This window comes from Athene noctua, chromosome 2, assembly GCF_965140245.1.
Source record: "Athene noctua chromosome 2, bAthNoc1.hap1.1, whole genome shotgun sequence".
In the NCBI taxonomy this organism is placed as follows: domain Eukaryota; kingdom Metazoa; phylum Chordata; class Aves; order Strigiformes; family Strigidae; genus Athene; species Athene noctua.
In genome coordinates this window covers 48,516,476-48,537,770 of record NC_134038.1, presented here as the reverse complement: position 1 = coordinate 48,537,770, position 21,295 = coordinate 48,516,476, and the positions used below count along the sequence as shown (strand labels likewise).

The 21,295-nt window shown below is 40.3% G+C and overlaps 1 protein-coding gene across 1 annotated transcript in view; it reads right to left on the bottom strand.

The window, feature by feature from the left end:
- The window catches only part of B4GALT6 (beta-1,4-galactosyltransferase 6), a 33,325-nt gene extending 12,432 nt beyond the window's left edge, over nt 1-20,893 (bottom strand). The window contains exons 1-3 of the mRNA XM_074899030.1: nt 20,164-20,893; nt 4,527-4,643; nt 4,082-4,195 (exon numbers count right to left, since the gene is read on the bottom strand). Coding sequence (XP_074755131.1) covers nt 4,082-4,195; nt 4,527-4,643; nt 20,164-20,278 — 346 coding nt within the window. The 5' untranslated portion in view covers nt 20,279-20,893. The remainder of the gene's footprint in view (nt 1-4,081; nt 4,196-4,526; nt 4,644-20,163) is intronic.
- Between the last annotated feature and the right edge of the window lie 402 nt (nt 20,894-21,295).

Genomic DNA, 21,295 nt, shown 5'->3' with positions numbered 1-21,295 from the left:
ACAAATCAGATACATTCTGCAATCAATAGAGTGAAATTTAAAAATAACGTATGATTGTTACTGAAGGAGAAATGAAGCATACACACACAAAACAGGAAATACCTGGTTATGCTGCAGTGTGCAGAAAGATATTTTGATGGTTTTTAATGGATTGCCTATTAATGAGACAATAAACTGTAACGCAATTGCACAAAAATTGCAAATCTCCTTCTGGAATACATTAACCACTGTTATATGAAAGACAGAGAAGGTAATTACTAGTTTGGTTTGTAACCAGGACTTGAGCCAGTTATGATGCTTCAAAAGGAAATCAAATTAGAGAACGTCTACGGTACAAAAATCAAGAATTACAAGAACTTTAGAAAATATGCAGTCTAGAAAGGCTGAGAGTACTGGTTTATCTACAAGGGAAAAGATTGACAAAACCAAGTCTTTTTCAAGACAGAATAATTTGGTAGATAGATGGTAATCAACTTCTTTCCAAGCATCAAGGAGGGCAAGAAGAAATCGGACTAACTTGCAGGATGGAGGGGAAAAAAAAAAAAAAAAGTAAATTCAAGTTAAGTATTAAGAAAAGCTTAACTATTCAGTTGATGGAATACTAGAATATACTACTTCTGGAGACAGTAGAACTTCCTCCACTGATTTTTTTTTTTTTTTAAATAGGAAATAGATTTTTCTAATATCTATTTAAAATGGTTTAGGAATATTCAAAGCCAGTGTACTGAGGTTATGAAATTATATCTGGATATTTCTTACAGCTCAGTAAGAGCCAGTTCTTAGACAAACCATGAAGTGACTTGGGCAGACTGCTTAGAAATTCTTAACATGAGGGTTTTATTTCATGTAACTGAAAAAACGGATCTGCTTTCCATTTACCTCTCAGGTTGGTATTAAAATTATGCTGATTAAGAACTGTTTTGTACTGCTTCTATCTTGAAGTAGAGGTGCCTTGCTTCGCACAGCAGCACTCAACTAGTGGCTTATAACCCAAGAGACTGAGTCACACACATAAAGAACTAGATGGTCCTATTTTAAGGGCATACGTACTTGGGAAATAACATGATTTTTACCATACTCCTTTCATGATATGAATTTGGCAAGTCAAAGAAGAGTAGTTGACTCCTATAATAACCTTAGACTATTAAGAAGGTCAAAATATATGTGATTCAAGAAGCTTTCTTCCCTCGAACCTGAAGCTTTCTTCCTCAGGACCACCTGTAACATTTCATTGCATTAAATAATCTTCAGAGAAGTTTTATTTAGTTTAGAATATACAGATGGTGATTAGAAAAGTACACCTGAAAAACAAAGGGTGAGACATACAACTCTTTGCTGAACAGTAACTTATCCTGTGAGTTATTTTCTATTAAGATTATGGTTTCTCTATTAAATTAAGCAGGACAGAATAAGTGCAAAGAGATTACCAACAATGGAAAAGAGAGCAGCAATAAGGAGACCTATGGACAAATTCTGGTAGAATTACATATAGGCAATGAGGCTGATAATAAGGATGGTAGAGTAGAATGCATCCCTACTCTGGCAATTTTAAATACAAATCTGCAAATAAATCTGGATCAATTATTTAAGGTAACATGCTAGAAGTAGGCTGACCTACTAATGTACCTTAGTACCTTCTAACTTGCCTCATCCCTCCATTCCTGGACAGCAGACTAATATACAAGTAGAACAGGTCAGAGAAGCCAATACAGTTTTGAACTAACATGGCAGAATTCAACTGCCTGATTTCATGAAAGTCTCATTGAAAAATGCATCTAAATTAGTATTTTTAATCAGCATAACCATCATTCTTGTTTTTCTGGTTATCCAGAGTTGACATTTTTTCAAACTTTTTGTTTCCCAAAGTAGCTAAAACATTTACTATTGGAATAAATTTAGTTTTATTTGTTTACACGTGCAATGTTATAGAAAAGAACATCCACATGATTTTGACAGTCAAACCCTATTTCCGGGAGAAAAGAGATTGAAATAAGGATATAATCACATGGTGGCTATTTGTTACTTGGTTTAATATAGTTTTCTACATGATTTAAATTCATAAGCAACAGCAACTAGTTTACAATTTTGGCTCCATGTCTGTATATTTACAATGTAAGAGACAAAGTTTATAATTTGGAGGCATTGAAAAGAAACACAGATAGCAAGCACTGTTACTGTACTCTTCACTGGATAAACTTCTCTATTGAGATTTTTAAAAAGTTATAATGGAATCTAGATTAGCCTAACAAAATTCACTATTTTACTTTGAAGAAAAAATGATCAGCAATTCAGTTTGGCTGTCAGCAACACTGTTTAGGATCATATGGATCTGAACTGCTACATTAAATACTTAATTACTTGCTCACACTGAATGACTGCCCAGTTTAAGTCAGCTGTTAGCCTAAAAGACAAAAGGTTAGAATTCTGGATGGTATCACAAATATCTTCAGAAACTATTTCAAATTTTCTCTCTCACAAATCAGTAGTTTATTTGTTTGATTTTAAATACAGCAAGTAAAATAAATGTTAGCATAATAGATACTGCCCGATACTCCTGAGTAGTCACTTCTAGTAACATTTATTTACAAAGAGTTGCTTACAAAGAGTCTTCTTCTCTAGTTGGTACATTCTGACACCAAACGAAACTTTTCAATTTAACTAATTAGCTATACTAATGCTACTATTAGTTCTTCACTCAAAAATATTGTCTGTCTACAAAACATTTACTAGAACTGAAGTAATTCCATGGATTACTGACTCAAGTCATGATTTCTTCCAAATGCAGAGCATAAAAAAGCATTTATACTTAATCATCCCTTGCTTCCTACAGCAACTCTGATAATGTAACAATTCCTAATACAGAGAAAAAAGCTGAAAACTCAGTAACAGTCTCTAAGATGGAACTCTATTTTAGCCAAAGCACTGCAGTTTTATAAAGGTTAAATATAAGAACTGTCTCTAACAGCAAACAATCAGTGGTGAAGGTCACGGTAAAGCAGTCACCACCAGGAGCAATTTCTCTCTTTCTTTTCAATGTTCAGAACTGGTCTCCTACCTAACTCTTGGTCTTTAAGGATTGCTTTCTCTACAAGCCAGAAGAAAGTAAACAATGCCCAGAACTTTCTCTGAATCTGAACAATGGCAAGTTTGAAGGAAAGGGAAATTCACATGAAAATTTACAGTTCTTAACAAGAATTTTTAAGAATATCCCCAAACAAAGCCATACTTTGTCTACCGTGAGAAGACCAAAAAAGTCATGCCAACTGTCTTTCAGCCACATTATTAAATCAAGTTAAGGATACTTCAAGGAACTCTTCCAATCTCAGTTTGTGTAACTGCTTTAATTACCTGCTATATTTTTTTTATATTTTTTGCTACAGTTGTGAAAGACTCTACATACACTGGAATATGAGGGCCTAGGACAGCTGTGGTATTACAGGTTTTCTAAAAACCCAGAAAACCAAAACAGCAATAGTGTCAGAGTACTCAACTCAGTTTCTTATTTCTGAATGACACTCTCTGCAACTAAACACTTTCAAATAAAAACAGCAGCTTAGATTCTAGCCTTCAAGATGAATAGTTAGGATTACCTAATCAAATTCCATTTAAGAGCTTGGGATCTTAAACATCTGGGTTTGAAAGTTAAATTTTAAAATTTCCTGTGGATCACAATTTTTTACTAGTTTTTCACTCATGAATCTCTGTATTAGGAATATCATTTCCAAGAAGAAAATTTTTAACTATTCCTCCAAATATTCAATTCTGGGTACTTTTTATAAAGTTAGAGTATTCCTACATATAAATAAAACCACTTAGTATTTAATTTATAGAAAGTAAATTTATTTGTAAACAACATTTAAAATACATTAGGCGATTAGCAAAGAGGCCAAAAGCTTTAGTAACAATAGTTACAGGCAAAATTTTGCTAAGCAATATTGTCCACTGTCAGATGTATTTTATTCATTATTTTCTGCTATATATCTGGACTCCTTACAATTATATTTTATATTAAAATAACTGTATTCTTTTTTAAGTACAATACAATTTACTAGATAAACATTAAGGTCAGTTTAAAACTTACTCATGTAAGGCAGCTTCTCTGGACAAGCCTGGTAAGGAGAATAAGTGAAGTTTTCTGGAAGATACATTGTTGTTTGAGCAACACAGTCACTAGAATTGTTTCCTTCAGGATAATCTTAAAAAGAGGAATGGATTTTTGTAAAAACATGTACTGGATTTGTAACATACCATCACACACGTGAGAGCACTAACTTCATAAGTAACAAATTCCTAGCGGCATGATTAAAAAAACATTTTACTGCACTAAAGGAACAATAATCAAATTAAGATATCTTTGTTACAGCTCTATTTCCTACTAAAGTGAACTGATGGCTTTCATTCCAGTTACAGAGAAGTAGGACTTGGGTCTAGGTTTTCATAATAAAGTTACGTCATTAAGGTTTGGATATTCCCCCCCCCCCAATAAAGTTCTTTTAAAAATAAAATTAAATAAGAAATATTCTTACCTGTGCCATTCAGTGTAGTATTTTTGTTAGTGTACAATCTGATCATGTGTCCTATTGTTTTTACATTTTCTCTCAACATTATACCCCGGGCTTGCACCATAAAAAGATAGGTGTTTGCTGATAAAACAAAAAACAATTTTGAATTTGAATTAAAATAAGATATTGCCAAATTATTCTAACATCCATTTATAACATGTTACTATATCTGAATCCATAGCTAGTGAACATTAATCTTTCAAAATGAAGATCCACAAAGAGTGAAACCTAACAGCAAAAATATGAAATGGATTCATGACAGATCTTTGTAAAACCCCCAAATTATAAAATGTCAATACACACTTTATACGACACTTTCATTTCTCTTTAACTTACAAAAAACAACTGGCAGTGCCAAGAAATAACTGAATTTATCAATAAAAAGGTTTTCATATGTAGATACATTCCTCATATATGCATCTATATATACATCACAGCAATATAGGACAAAAAATGTCTAGAAAATCTTTTAGTCCCAGAGAGTAGTTCCCCTTTTTACTCATTAGTTAACACAACTTGCAGTGAAAATGTACTGCTATTCATTCACTCCCAACAGCTGTTTCACTATTTAACTGCTACAAATTACTGACAATCTCAAAGTATTAATGTTTGATAATTATATGTGAAATATTTATTATAGGCAGCAAGGGTGAGTAAATCAACATTCTGGGTAATTAAGCAACTGTAACAACAGCATGAAATATTCCTCTGTTTCAGCCTTGCACTCAAAGCCCCAAATCTAAACTTAAAACAATTTTTTGTCCTAAACAGAAGAGAGTAAGTAATTTGAAAAAGAAGCTGCATTTATGACTAAATAAACAAATGCCTATCCAGGACTCACAGAGCCCAAAAAATAATATAAAGGGAAAGACAAATTCCCTTTGTAGAACACTTTTTACTCTGGATAGCAGAGAAGATGAACAGGATCATCTGTCACTGCACTTGTGTTAGCAACCATCTGACTGGCAGATATTTGGCTTGCTGTAACTAGTAACCACTCTACCCCAAAAATTCTCTGAGACTTTGGAGGAAAGAACTAAATATACTAGAACAACAACAGATTAAGAATAATATGGCCTAAAGATATTGAAGAAAATTTGAAAATTATCTCAGGAACTCCACTTCATCAGATGACCCAGCACCAGTGGCATGACACAAATAACTCCAGATCAGTTATTATCTTCTTACAGCCCAACACAAAGAGACTAGAGCTACAGAGAACCATTTATAAAGGACTGGGGCATTTCCAGAGGAAAATACAGTGACTAGTTCCACCACATTAGCAAACAATACTACTGACACCCACAGAGATACAAATACCAACATAATCTTTTAAAGAATATTATTTACAAACTCTGTAGCAATGGTTTTGTTTCTAAAAGAATGAATGGAGAGACTCTCCTAGCTTTCAAAGAACTCTGTATTAAAACAAAGAATACTATCACTTACAAGACGGGCTCTGAACATGTCAGGTGCTATGCATGGCGTGCAATTCTCAAGTTCTTGGCCAGCATGACTAGCTGTTTTAGTTAACAAGAGTTTACATGTGTGAAAAAGTTACTCAGCTGCTAGGATCCTGAAGTTGTCTCATGACCCCCCAGCCACTAAAACAGAAACAAAACAAAAACTGACAACCTTGGCCTGATGCCAGAGGTAGAAAATCCAACAAGAATGATTCTTACTGGGATCCAAGACAACAGATATGCAGCTATTCTGACAGAAAACTTGCACAAAAACTTATCAAAATTTTAACCCAATTCACTTTAAAGTAGCACTCTGGGGTTCCAATTTCTGACATTCATAATTTTCCATTCAAATTCTGGCTTTTTAGGGTGTCTGTTTTAAACATTTCAGGCAGTTGGTACAATTCTTGAGTTCATATATGAAGATACCTACTTAAGAAATCTTCTCCTTTAGGAATTGCATAAAATCAATTTGATCTATTCCTCCAAGAACAATTATTTACCTTCAAACAATTTTAAAAATCAGGGCTTCCCAGAAAGTAAAATAAAGTGGATTTTTGCCTTTCAAATAGGACAAAATTTTCCTAATTAACAAAAAATTACTTTCTTCAAACTTTAACATCTATCAAATTGGTATCCTTCCTTCTCTTTCCCCACATATTACTATATGGATCTTCTCTTCAATATCTTCCTATTCCAACACTAAAAGTTCTTTCTTAATACAAATCAGGTAGTAAATACAGATTTCAGAGATAACCTCTAGAAGATTGTGTGCTACATCGTCCTTTCTAAGATGGTACCAAAAGCCAAAACCACTTGAGTTTTTAACACCACAGAACAGCAGGTTTATAGAAACATAATCTTAATTCACATATATTAGGTGTGGTAGGTTGACCTGGATGCAGGTAAGCCCCCATCCAGTTGCTTGCTCACTCCCCTTCAGTGGGATGGGGGAAAGAATCAGAAGGGCAAAAAACAAGAACAAAACCAAACCAACGCAGCCAAACTCACCACTAGGAGACAGATGCCCTGCAGCCCCTAAGCAACAGCTACTTTGGGGGGAAACAAAAAAGACACCAGTTTTATTGCTGAGCTTGACATTACTTGGTATAGAATTATCTCTTTGGTCACTATGGTCAGCCGAGCCAGCTGCATTCCCTCCCAACCTCTTGCCCACCCCCAGCCTACATGCTGCGTGGGACAGAGTGGGAAACAAAATCCTTGACACTGTGCAAACACTGTGTAGCAATAGCTAAACCACTGTATTTGTCAACACTGTTTTGGTCACAAATCCCTCAAGTGACTGTATGCTAGTGCACACCGTATGGTGTTACGACTCGGAGCCCAGAGAGTCATAAAGGTTCTGTGATCCTCTTGGGTTAAATTAAGGTGAAACGACACCAGATGACCACTTAAGATGTTTTCCTTGCGGTAGAAACAGCTTAAACTTATAAGAGACCACATTGCTTACTATCCTTTTACAAATCTTTAAGAAAGGAAGGAAACAAAAGAAAAAGAGAGAAAGAGTCCAGATCACCACTCCAGGTTCCAGCGTTGTCTCAAGTCCAGTAATCTTGGGTGGTGGGTGCACACACAGCGAAGTTTTCTGTCATCTCTTAAGTTCATCTTATCAGTTGATTAGCATATTAGACCAAGAGACGCATGTATTCCACAAACTCATTTGCATGACAAACGAGGAAAAGGTGAAGCATGGGTTCTGCACATGCACTGAAGGGGAATGGGATGCACCAACTCCCTCATCCAATTCAGTCAGCGGTCATGCTCTGGGAGGAAGGGTGAGAAGCCAACAGGGAACTTATGGGTTAGGATTCTGATTAAGACAGTATAGGAAGTGTCTGCTATTGTCCCCCTACAGTCCACCAACAACATGCCCTCTACAGACAGACAGGAAAACAGCTTCACATTCACAGGCCCTGGTCCTCATTGGGGACTTCAACCATGCCAATATCTGCCAGAGGGACAACACAGAAAGATATAAGCAAACCAGGAGGTTCCTGGAGTGCATTAATGGTAACTTCTAACACAAGTGATATAGGATCCAACAGGGGGAGGTGCTATGCTGGACCTCATACTAACCAAGAAGGAAGGGCTCATTGCAAGCATGAAGATCAAAGGCAGCCCTGGCTGCAGTGACCATGAAGTGGTGGAGCTGAGGATCCTGGGGATAGGAAGTAGAAGGAAAAGCAAGCTCACAGCCCTGGACTTCAAGAGAGCAGACTGGCCTCTTCAAAGATCTGCTCCGAAGAGTCCCATGGGATAAGGCTCCTGAAGGAAGAGGCAGGTAGGAAAGCTGGATAGTACTCAAGGATCACCACCTTCAAGCTCAAGAGACTCCATGCCAATAAATATGAACCAGGCAAAAATCCCACAAGGCCTACACAGATGAACGAGGAGCTCCCAGCCAAACTCAAACACAAAAATGAAGCATTCAGAAGGTGGAAGCAAAGGGAGGTAGCCTAGGAGGAATACAGAAACAATGTCCAAGCATCCAGGGATGCAGTTAGAAAAGCTAGAGCACAAATGGAATTGCATCTAGCCATAGATGTCAAAGACAAGACGAGTTTCTATTAAGTACATAGGTAACAGACTAATAGGGAAAATGTGGACTCATTGCTCAGTACTGCAGGCCTTCAGGAATCCCTAGTCTCAGAGAACAGGGAGAAAGGCTGGAGTAAGGAAGATGATCAGGTCAGAGAATATTTAAGCAAACCAGACATATGTAAGTCTGTGGGCCCTGATGGGATATACCCACGAGTACTGAGGGAGCTGGCAGATGTCATTGTGAGGCCACTCCTGACAGTCTTTGATCAATCATGGCAACTGGGAGAAGTGCCCGAGGACTGAAGGAAATAAAATATCACTCCTATCTTCAAGAAGGACAAGAAAGAAGACCCAGGGAACTACAGGCCTCTCACCCTCATCTCAACCCCTGGGAAGGTGATGGAGCAGCTAATCCTGGAAACCATTTTTCAGATACATGAACAATAAGAAAATCATCAGGAGTAGTCAACACAGCTTCACCAAGGTAAAGTTATGCTTGACCAACTTCAGGAACTTCTGTAACAAACAACTGGCCTGGTAGATAAGGAGAGAGTAGTGGACATTGTCTATCAGGACTTCAGTAAGGACTTTCACACTGTATCCCCTAAGATCCTTATAGGCAAGCTGTTCATGTACAGGCTGGATGAGCAAAAAAGTGAGGTGGATCAAAAACTGATGGACTGGGCCCAAAGGTCAAGGATAAGTGACATGATGTCTAGTTGGAGGCCAGTGACTAAAGGTGTACTACCCCAGGGGTCAATTTTGGGTCCAGGCCTGTTTAACATCTTCATTAGTGATATGGATGATGGGGTAGAGTGTACCCTCAGAAAGTTTGTTTATGATACAAAACCAGGATAAGTTATGCCAGAGGGCTGTGCTGCCATCCAGAAAGACCTCAACAGGCTAGAGAAATGGGCTGACAGGAACCTCATGAATTTCAACAAAGAGGAGTGCAAAGTTCTGCACCTGGGGCAGAACAACCCAAGGCACCAATATATGCTGGGGGCAGCCCAGCTGGAAAGCAGCTTGGCAGAGAGAGAAGGCCCTCAGGGTCCTGGTGGACATAAGTTGAGTATAAACCAGCAATGTGCCACTGCTGCAAAGGCGGCCAATGGCATCCTGGGCTGCATTAGGACAAATGTTGCCAGCAGGTCGACATGATCCTTCCCAGCCCTCACTCAGCACTGGTGAAATCACACCTGGAGGACTGTGTCCAGTTCTGGGCTCCACCGTAGAACAGAGATGTGGACATATTTGAAAGACTCCAACAAAGGGCCATGAACATGATGAAGGGTCTGGAACATCTTTCCTATGAGGAAAGGGTGAGAGAGCTAGGACTGCTCAGCCTGGAGAAGATGAAGGGGGTCTTATTAATCTATGTAAAGGGTAGGTGTATATCTATAAAATGCATATGAAGGAAGTGTGCAAAGACGACAGAGCCAGGCTCTTTTCAGTGGTGCCCAGTGACAGGTCCAGAGGCAATGGGCACAACTTGAAACACAGGAGGTCCCACGTGGGACCAGGAAACACTACAGTGAGGGTGACCCAGTGCTGGCACCGGTTGCCCATGGAGGTTGTGGAGTCTCTACCCTCAGAGATACTCTAAAGCCATCTGAACACAGTCCTGGGCAATGGGCTCCAGGTGACCCTGCCTAAGCAGGGGGGTTAAACAGATGACCTTTATAGGTCCCATCCAATCTCATCTATTCTGTGATTTCCTTCCACTATTGTCTTTCTGTGTTTGTACCAACCACCTCTTTTGTCACAGTGCAAGGCAATGCACAAACCAGGAAGGCAAAATTTCACATTTAACCAAAAAAAAACAACTAACAATGTAATCACCTAGAAGTAGTTTTATTCATATTCTCCTTATACATGGTCCCTAGTAAATAAGAAAGAAACAGCACTTCTGGTTCAAGAAACATATAATCCAGACTGTCACATCATTTATGAAATAAGCAAATAGGAAGTACGGTGTCGGATATAAAACAACACACCCATACAGGACACTTTGGAATAAATACCATACTCAGTGTTCCACCTAAAACAACTTCGGTGTGAGCATTAGCTCATACTTAATTCAGATTAAATTTTCACCAGTAACTGATCCAGATCTGTATCAGCAATCATGGACACACAGCCACACGTCAGTCATCAAAAGTCCTGGTTTCAGGGCATTATTTAAAACTCATTCTGATAAAGCACATTAGGGCATTAAAGGGATCATCCTGTATTTCAGAGATGTTAAAAATATCAGATGGATCAGTTTTTATAGCTCACTAGTTATTAATAGTTTTATGTGTTAGACTGAGAACAAGAGCATTTTGAGGGGGAATGCATTAATTCTTAAAATATAAAAACATCTGTTAAAATGGCTCAATGTTTTACATCAGCTAGCTTCCTGTTATTTAAATATTCAACTGAGGACTATCTACACCTTTTTTTAAAGAAAAAGACATTCATAGATCACTCTCCATTAGGGAGTCAAGCTCCTTCCAAGCACTACACCAAAAATTAAAGCACTCCTCACAATATTGCATTAGTTTATCATCCCTTAGCTTCACAGAAATAGCACAAATCACAGTTTTGTATAGAAACTTAGTATTTTATCATGCTGTACACATACACCAAAGGAAAGCCAAAACAATGTGCCATGCACTTAGAAGCAATTAACATAGTAGAGTATACAACAGAACAACTGAAGTTAAACTGGATCAATGACTAACATTCTAGAGAACAGTAGGAAGTAAGAACTGCGATTATTTTAATGAGATAGTCAGAAAAGCATTAATTAGATTACGAACTATGATTTCTTAAATATCAAAGAAACAATGAACAGACTTGGAGACCACAAATTTCATTTAGAAATGAAGCTTTTTATCATACAAAAAACCCTTAAAACACAAGAACACTTAAGAAAAAGCCTTATCTCAAGAACGCTTTCAAAGCAATTAGCAAAAAAAGTAAACATCCTCCATACTTAAAAAGTGAGAAGATGATCATCAGAGCAGCTGTAGCAACATTATACACTGATCTTCTGGGGGAGGGGGGGGAGTACTGAAAAGCTCAGATAAGAGAGACACTTTCTAGAGAATCCAGGGATGTTGCAAAATTCAAATGCAATAAACACAGCTTTACAGAAAATAGGTCTCCTCAAATGACCACTGCCCTTAAAGTTACTCATTTGCTAGCCAACACCTGGTTTCACTGGGCTTCTGAAAATTGCATTCAACACATCGCATAAAAACTGACAGGGATTTGAATGGGTTAACAGAAAGTTCTCCACTAGTAATTGTAAATGGGGAATTACCTCAGGGGGACATTTCTAGAACAAGTCCCACATGGATCTCATCTCAAGGTTATATGGTATTATTCTCAGCAATACTAGAGTTATAAATACACTACTGGCAGAATTCATGCATGGAAAATTAACACAGAAGTGTTCAAGATTAAATTCTACAAACTAATCTAAATATACAGTAAGTAGAGCTCAGCTGAAGACTGTTTCTAAAACATCACAGTCACAATTCTAGGAGCTAGGAATACTTTCCACAACTACAGGACAGGCACCTTAGTCTTAAAACAGATTCAGTAAACAATTATTCAGTGAAGGATGATACCCAAAGTAACATAAGACTGCTGTACACGGTCCTATTCACAAATTGAAATTTACAGTAAACAGATAAATCCTATAGTAAGTCTTCAACTTCCACAGGATTTTATTTTTACACGTTTGTTGTTACTCAGAAGTTGTTTTTAAAACATATGCAACAACCAGAGAAAAGCTGAAAACTGTATGCCTTGAAACATTTTTTACTTGATTTGTTGTTGAATATCTAATACCAATTTTGCACTATTTGTAATTTAACAATAAATCCAAACTTATTTCATAGGGATGGTGAGACTGCATTTGAGTCTGCATATGTATACCTCCTTGTAAGAAAAATATATTAGAAAGATACAGATCAACTCAATCTACTGAAAACACCAAAAACTACCCATGTTTCTGGAGGCTAACAGTAATCATTCATATGATGCAGATGGACAAATCTGTATCAGCTACAACAGAAAGGCTTCAAAATTGCTTTTAGTGGTGGTGTTTTTTCAACACTCCAGAATCTCTGTATACTCACTGCTACAGAGGACATGCTGAATGGATGAGTCCTCTGACTGCAAGCCTGAGGAATTGAATAAATGTCATTTCACTGTTTATTGAAGCCAGTAAAAGAGGAAATCTCACTGATCAAGTCTCCATTTATGGGTGAAAAAACAACATTTAAATAAAAATTTATTTCTCTAGCAATATTTTTAAGCATGATAAATGATAAAACATTCAGTACAATTTCTAACACATTTGATATTAGTCTATCCTCCAATCTCAGGCTATGGAGTTGATCATATAGCAAGTCAGAAATAATTCAATAGCTAATTTTGAAACAGTATCCTACAGAAATTTACAAAACAGTATTGTTGTAACCAGCAACAATACAACTCCCATCAAGGCAGATTCAATCAGGAAAGTAAATATTTTTCCTTGAATTTCTACTATTTTAGCAAAATTCAACTCCAACTTTAAAACTCATAATTAAATTTCATTAAGACATTTGTTCAGTGAAGACTGTTATAGGCAGGCTGACTTTGGACATCAACAACCAAATGGTTTTATAGTGATATTTTAAGCCTAAACCTTGCCAACTCTTCAAGAATTTTGTTTTAATGAGTTCAGTTACTGAGAAAAATAGAAAACTGTAGTATCTGTAAATCAAATATTCCAAGTATCATTAAATAAAAAGGAATACATGCACAATAAAGCAATGGTAAAAGACAACTGCAGATTTAAGAAAGTGAACTGACCATTGGGGTTACCCTGCAAAAAAGTATAGTTTATATCTGAAAGTCCTGAAACCAATCTCTGCGCTGTATTCACAAGAATCTAGCACTGGATCCCACACAATGCACAATCATCGCATGCTACTCCCCATAATACCATTGCATAATATGAATACAAAGGATTACCCAAAACAGACCAAGAGCTGTAGAAAAGCAAGCAGAGCTAGTCACTTGTAGAAACAGTGTTATTAATGGAATGCCAGCAGATAAGCTATCTTTCACCACAGACAGATGTGGAAATGGTTAGAGCTTTGGCCATGTCAGTAAAGCACCAAAGTTCAAATAAATGTTTCCAGGGCATACAGTTTCTCCTCCTCAATGGATGAGAACACCACATTCAAATTCCTGGCTGGCTTAAGTGAAAATTCATTTCACGTGAGGTCTCATAACTACTTTGTCCTTGTGAAGTTAGCTGCACACCATAAGCGCTTGTATTTTTCCCCTTTTCCAACTAAGAGCAACACCACAAAATGAATACTCCATGAAATCTTACAGAGGCAAGTTCACTGACTAATAACTAAGTATACCCAAAGAGCCTTAGGAAAACTATCAGATAAAGATGCAAAACAACTGATTCAGAAAGAAATATGGATGTTTAGTCAAAGCTTATCTGCTGATAAACTTGAAAGACAGTCGCGAATGTCTGAACTGCAATAATTTATTCAGCATCAGGTGCTAGGAACAACTGTGCTGGGCCAACATCATGGAAAAATCTTTGCACCTCCCAGAATAAGGCAGAAGACTTATCCAGGAAACTGTCTGAGTTCATAAGAAGCTCAAGCCATTAGTCAGAATGCCAAGGAACTTCAAATCACTGGATCAATGATTAGGAAGAAGAATGTGTAAGCCTCATACCCCTCTTTGCACAAGAGGGAAGACCCTATTTAGCAGAAAATTTACTAAATATTCTCTGTTAAAGGGTTTGGTTGCAATTCATGGAACTGAAGTGAAAAAGTGCAATGTGCACAAGAAAAAGACCACTGCAGCTAATGAAATTACACTTGCCTCCAAATGAAGCCTTTAGTAATATGTGAACCCTTAATAAAGTAATATAGCTGAAAACTCCCAAACAACCAGGTCTATAGTACAGACATTTCCCTTGCAGAAATTATGAAACAAAGGGATAGACAAGTTTCATTCACTCAAGAAGCTTGTAAGACACCCATGAGATCAGTTCCCTAGGAAAGGAGTAAAAGAAGGCAACAGCAGCAAAAAAACCCATGAACATCGACCACGTCCTGCAGAAACAGTCAGCCTTTTAACACATGGTATTTCCACACAGCATCAAAGGAGGGGAGTAACACAGGTTTTGTTTTAAACAGGCTAGTTGTATTATTTCTATTTCAGTGCAGCCCTTTAGCTGCAATAAACCTACTGCCTTGAAAACATACTCATCGCAAAACCCTCATACAAGGTGTTACCACCCGTCTAACACTGTGGCAAACAACAGTATGCTGGCCTGTATTAGCAACAGCATAACCAGCAGATCAATAGGAGCAAGTATTTGCTATTCAGCAATTTGTGAAACCATATTTGGGGTACTGTGTCCCAAAACGGAGTATATGATGTCAGAATAGAAACTCAAAGAAATGGGTTTGCTCAGTCTTAAGTAGAATGACTAAGGGAAGGATAAATTTTTTTGCTGTCTTCAGCTACGTAATAGAAATGTATAGAGAAGATTAAATTGAACACTTGGAGGTACACAAAGATACAAGGCAATGAACACAGAGTGCAAGATGGGAAATTACAATTTCGTATTACAGTTTTCTCACAGTTGTGAAACACTGGAACGGGTTCGCCAGAGAGACTGCGAAATCTCCATCCCTTGACTACCTCAAAACTCAACTGGACATGGCCCTGGGCAATCCGATCTAGTAGGATCTGCTTTCAGCAGGAGTTTGGATCAGATGACTTCCAGAGGTCCCTGCCAATTTAATTACTCTATGATCAACCAGCAAGTCCTTAGAAAAACCACAACTACTAGACATGCCAGGAACAAAAAAACATTAGCACAAAGGCTGTACCTGTAACTACGGGCTCAGCACCTGGCAACCATTTACCTTGCTGACAGCGTTTTCAGCTCTTTCCTCCATTTCTGCACAAGTTCCAAAAGTGATATCGCCCTTTCCTATTAGGAAAATTATTTCCTAACAGAACAGGAAATAGATTGATATCAAATCGTGATGTTTCAAAGTTCCTCCTAGCCTGCACAGCTGCCCTTTGGTTAGGATTGCTAGAGAAGTAGTAAAGTTTTAATAAGAGAAGCAGAAGACCAGAAGAGAGGAAACAGTAGAGTTTTTTTACCTCCTCAATCTCATTCCACCATTCAGGATTTCTAGTTACTGATATCAGACAGACTGCATCTTCCCTAATCACTGCACTGTCCCATAACCAGTTCTTATGAGAACTACAAAGGTCATCACGTCCAAGCTGGCCAAGTTAGACTGCAACTGACTACAGTATTGAGAGCTCTAAGGTACTCTCCCACCCAATCTGGTACAGGTTCTCTGATGGAGTCAGACAGAAAGGAGTAACCCAGAGATGAATAAGAGGTAATTTTCTGAGACCAGTTATGTTGTCCAATGGGATTACAGTAATGATGCTGATGGAAAAAGGGAAAAGCAAAGAAAAAAATTCTCTGGCAGTACTCAGATTGGCTTGGCAGTGAAATAAGATCAGCAAATGCCCTCTCTTGTTTACCACTGCCTTGCTACTTTGTCTCACTCTCCTCATCTTTGGATCCTTTCCACAACATAAACTTCAACCTAAGTAAACATTCTGAATAGCTGTCAGCACCAGACAGCGACTATCCAAGTCCCTTTTATCAGTGCTGTTATCTACAACACTGAAAAAGAACATATTGGTGCCAAAGATTCCTGCTCTCAGCTAGCTTCTTCAGTCTCTAACTGCAGTATATACAGGGATATTTGTAACTTCCAGTGAAGTTTCAGAATGACAGTCTATCTTCACTGACGAATTCAAAACCAGCAACTTCAGTTTGTACCTTTTAATTTCATGTAACAGAGAAGGAGCACCACATGTAGTACTGTGAGAAAAGTGGTCTTTCTGGAGAAGTAGCACCTGTTAGTCTGCTTCCATCAAATACCTGAGATGTAGAAGTATAATTTGAAAATTTAAAAAGAATTTTTTTTAATTTTAAACATTTAAAATGTTTTCTACCATTTTACCTTGCCATCCTACTGCTCTAGGTTTAGCTTCAAATCATCCACTCAACTAGGGAAAATGAAAACCTGAAAAATAGTTGTCTTCTCTAATCAGCAATTCAAAATCCATCTGATTCTGTGTTTGAGATCCTCTCACTATCACAGGACCCCCAGGTTGCTGAGGCAGGGTTACAGCCATCTCTACCTCATCCCATCTTCTGTTCTTACAGAAGAAGGGAAAGGAGGCACATGAACAACCCCAACATAGTGTACAAATTCTTCTCAACCACATAAAACCTCTGGTTTTATATTATGTGGAAAATTGTATGTCTTAGTCTCAAAACACTGTTCTGTGTCTGAAAACCTGAAATTTAAATGCTTTTCCTCTCCTCATTTTGAAATACATGGGATAACAAAAAATTTCTATTTCCCAAAGAACTAACATTGAGAGGCCTCTACAAAAAAAAAAAAAAAGTGATACACAAGTAATTATTGTGCAAATAAAAACATTTAAATGTTAAACAGGAATAATTAAAGTCTTTAAGTAATTAAGATTTTTCCTCTAAACAAATTGTCAGTATTCCAAATCAACCGGAACTGCATTTGTCACAAAATCTGCAATTTTGCTAAAAAATGCAGTAACTCCATTTTCTAATTAGCGTGAAGGACAAAGAGAATGAGATGACCTCTTTGTGAATTCTCCCAGTGTTAAGGGCTTACTTGTGCAGACATGTCCTCCCTTTGATAAGCCATGAACTGCTTGCTAAGAGGGAATTCCACTCTACCAGCCCTTAAGAATTCAAATTTTCACTCAGCTTTGATATCTCAGGAAGCTCTTCTGCTACATAACCCACTTATTTTTGCCCTCCCACCTTTCAGTACACTGCGGCTGCTCCATAAAACATTTGGCAGTCCAACTTCTCCCTCTCTTTTCAGTTCCTCTGACCATCAGGAAGAACAGGGAGCAGCTCCAGTTCCCTACAACATGGAACTTTTCTCCTCTCTGCCACTGCACCTTGTAGCTTGCTGAGGAAGAAATGTTCTGATGATCCAAAATATCTTCACTAAAATGTAGCTGTACACATAAATTATGACAGATCCCAACCACTTACAACTTAACTGCAGAATATATATAATGAAAAAACTGCTAACAGGTAAGGTGGCTGAACTTCCATAAGCAATCTTAAACCCTCCTCCTCTCCTCACACACAATCAGCTTTGACCCATTTCATCACACTCAGTGGAAAGGAGCAAACACACTGAAATATTCTATTCTTCTATTGCAATATGCAGATGGCTTGAGCACACAGCATAGGATTATCAGATGAATCATCTGCCTATAGTCTTGGGGGATGGGGTGTTACTGTTTTTTTTTTTAAATCTTCCATTCTTAACAATTTACATTTTCGCCATGAATGCTGCCAGGATGTGGGTTGCTTTCAAGATATTTGACCTTCTTTCTCTCCATTCTACACAGTAACATTTCCAGGAGCAAATTCCTGGGAAATCATCATTACATCTGCAAACTGACAGGCCGAGATTACCAGCGTAAAACTTTCCTACTTCCCTTCCCTTTACCATTTTCTGTGTTTCCTCCCCCTGTAAGACCAGCACAGCATGGTAGCATTCCAAACTGGATCCAAGAAGAGGCACATACAAAGAGTAACTCCTGTATTGTAGGGTTTTGATTTGTTTGAACTGGATGAGTTTAGAGCACAACTGCATACAGAGTTAGGGCACCACACCATTGATAAGTAGCTGGAAAGGGCTGTAATTTCACAAACTCATATAACTACTGAAGATTTTTCTATTGTTAAACTACAGCTCAAAAGGTGTAACTGAAGTATGTATGTCCGAGATAGCAAGAAAGAACAGTCTGAGTATGATTTTTTTCCTTAAGGTTGATCACACCTAAATAACCTACACCATGAACACTTTTGGTGCAAAGCATTGATTTCATTTCACTTCTGGTACAAAGGAAACTGAACAGACATGTAAACCCCAATAGCTGAGCAGCAAGATGAAGTCAGGAAAGAAAAGTCTTATCACTAGAGGCTCCAGTTCTGAACAAGGTACTGCATAAACCTTGTTTAGTAAGAAGATGTACTTCTAAGAAGATATCCGTTGAAGAAGAAACATTTAAATAATGAAGTAAAACTCCAGCAGCATATATTATGCAAGATGTTAGCAAAGATGCGGAAACTGCACTTTGCTTTCTAAATCATACACCAACTGCTTGTAATTTAAGTCTACTCTGATATTACGCTAGCATCTCATAGAACTAAGATGTCTAAATGGACAGCATCGTTCTCTCACTTAGAAAACAAAATTACATCCCTTTCAGCAGGGAAACACTGATGGACATAAAACTCAAGAACTCCAACTCATGATATATTCCCCCAATACTTTTTTATATTTACTTGAACTGTAATAGTAACTGAGAGACATGTCAATATTGTGTGAAGTGCTCGAGGTATAGGAGAAGAAACTGCACCCTGAAAGGGTTTACAAACCAAATAAAAAATTGTGAACAAGAGGAAGATGAACAGCATAAATACACAAGTCAACAGGAAACGATTCCTGAAGATTCGGTGGTCGAATCAATGTGGATATTTCGTAGTAATGACAAAGAAGTTTTAAGCACTGAGGACAAAGAATGAGATGGTTTTACAGGTATTTAGGCAGCACCTGATAAGCAAGGAGAAGTGCAGGAAAAATTGGTAATACTCCCTGGAAAAATGGAAAACATTGCCCAGCCAACAGACACCCAACATTGTGAAACATACAGGATACCGCTGGCCTTCGCTCAGGGGTAAGCCCAACCACTTCTGAAAGGCTTATCCAGTGAGAAAAAACATGATGGTCTCACAGAAACGGAAGAGTGAACTAAGGAAAACTGCACATTTTTTTGTCTGACCCCGACTTGCAGAGTTATTTTACGTAGCTTTCCTTAAACTGCCTCCCCTCTTAAGCGATTCTTTCAGAAGTGGAAGTTAACAAGCTGTAAAGCCTGTGAAGAGAGATCTCAGGGACATAAGTAAACACCAAATATTCACATTAGCTCTTAATTTCTGATTGCTCGTGCTTTATTATTAATGCAGTTACTAATGATTTAAAAGATGAATGGAATCAAGCGACTCCAGCACGCATTTTTGCAGTTCTTTGCTGGCTTCTACCGTTAATTTACAACATGATGAAACGGGGAGATGCTTTTTTGCCTCACTTTTCCGGCCTGGGAAGCAAGAACAGCATCTACCTACCTCGCGATGGCAGATGAATCTTCTAGAGCGTTTGAAACCAACAGAACAAAGATGCGAGATTAACACACGTTACCGACGGCCCTCGTCAGTCGCCCTGACCCCCACCCTCGGCAGGGTGTCCCGCGTTTCGACACCCGAGACGCCCCTCACCCGCCGCTGCCCGTACCCTCCCCGCCAGCCCGGGGGAGGCGGGTGAGCCCCACCGAGGGGGCCGCGGCGCCCCCCCCCCCCCCAACCCCCGAGGGGGCGGCTCCCGACTCACCGATCCCGGGGGCCACATAGATGAAGTAGAGGCAGGAGGAGGAGAAGGAGAAAAAGAAGATGAAGGCGAGCATGGAGCGATTGGAGACCCGCAGCACCTTTCGGAGCAGTGGCATCCTCCCTCCGCGCCGGCGGCCGGCCGCTCCGCTCAATCCCGGCGAGCCGCGGCGGCGCTTCCCACAGAGGGGAGGCCCGCTCCTCCCATGGACCGGGCAGCGAGGAGGTGACGAGGGGGCTCCGCTTGCCCTCTCCCTCCGCCCCGCCGCCTCCCCGGGAGCGGACGGGCGGGTGGGGGCCACAGGGACAGCGCCGCGGATCGAGGAGGAGGAGGAGGGCGGGTGGGCGGCGGCGGTCTGTGGCCGGCCCGGCTGCCCCCCTGGCGGGGCCGGCCTTCCTTCGCGCTGCGCCTCCGGGCGGGCTGAGCCCACCGCCGCGGCTCGCAGGTGGCGGCCGGCGCGGGGAGGGGCCCCTAGCGCTGCCGTGGGGCTCGGGGAACGTCCCCGCCGCTGCTCATGCCGCAGGGCGCCGCGGCCGGCCGCTCTCCCCTCACAAGCGGCGGCGGCGGCGGCGGCAGCAGCAGCAGCGGCAACAGCATCCCCGCTGCCGGCGGGCAGTCACCTCGGCGCCCGGCCCCGCCGCTCCCACCTCCTCCCGCAACCGGCGGGGAGCGCGCTGCAGCCGCGCGGCGCGGCCCGGCCCCGCCCCGCCGAGACCCGGCTACTGCGGCGGTTGGAGCGTGCGCGAGCCCCGGCGCGGCGGCGGCGGCGGCGGCAGCGGACTGCAGAGCTGCGGCGGGCGGGCGCGCGCCGCCCCGCGCTCCGGTGGAGAGGGCCGGGGGGCGGCCGGCAGGGCCTCCGCTCCACTGCGGCGGGCGGGCGGGCGCGCCGCCCCGCGCACCGGGCCAATGGGAGGCCGGGGAGAAGCGAGTCCGCTCCCCCGATTGGCTGGCGGGGGGGCGAGCCTCGGTATCGCCGGGGCGGGGGAGGGGAGCGGCGCGGCGCGAGGCGGCCCGGGTCCGTCGGGGAGGAGACGTTGGGTAGGAGTGAGGGGGGCCCGGCGTGCCGCCACCCTCCCAGGCGCGCCGGTTGTGCCCGGCCGTCAGGCGGGGGACACCTTTGTGGAACCCCGCCACC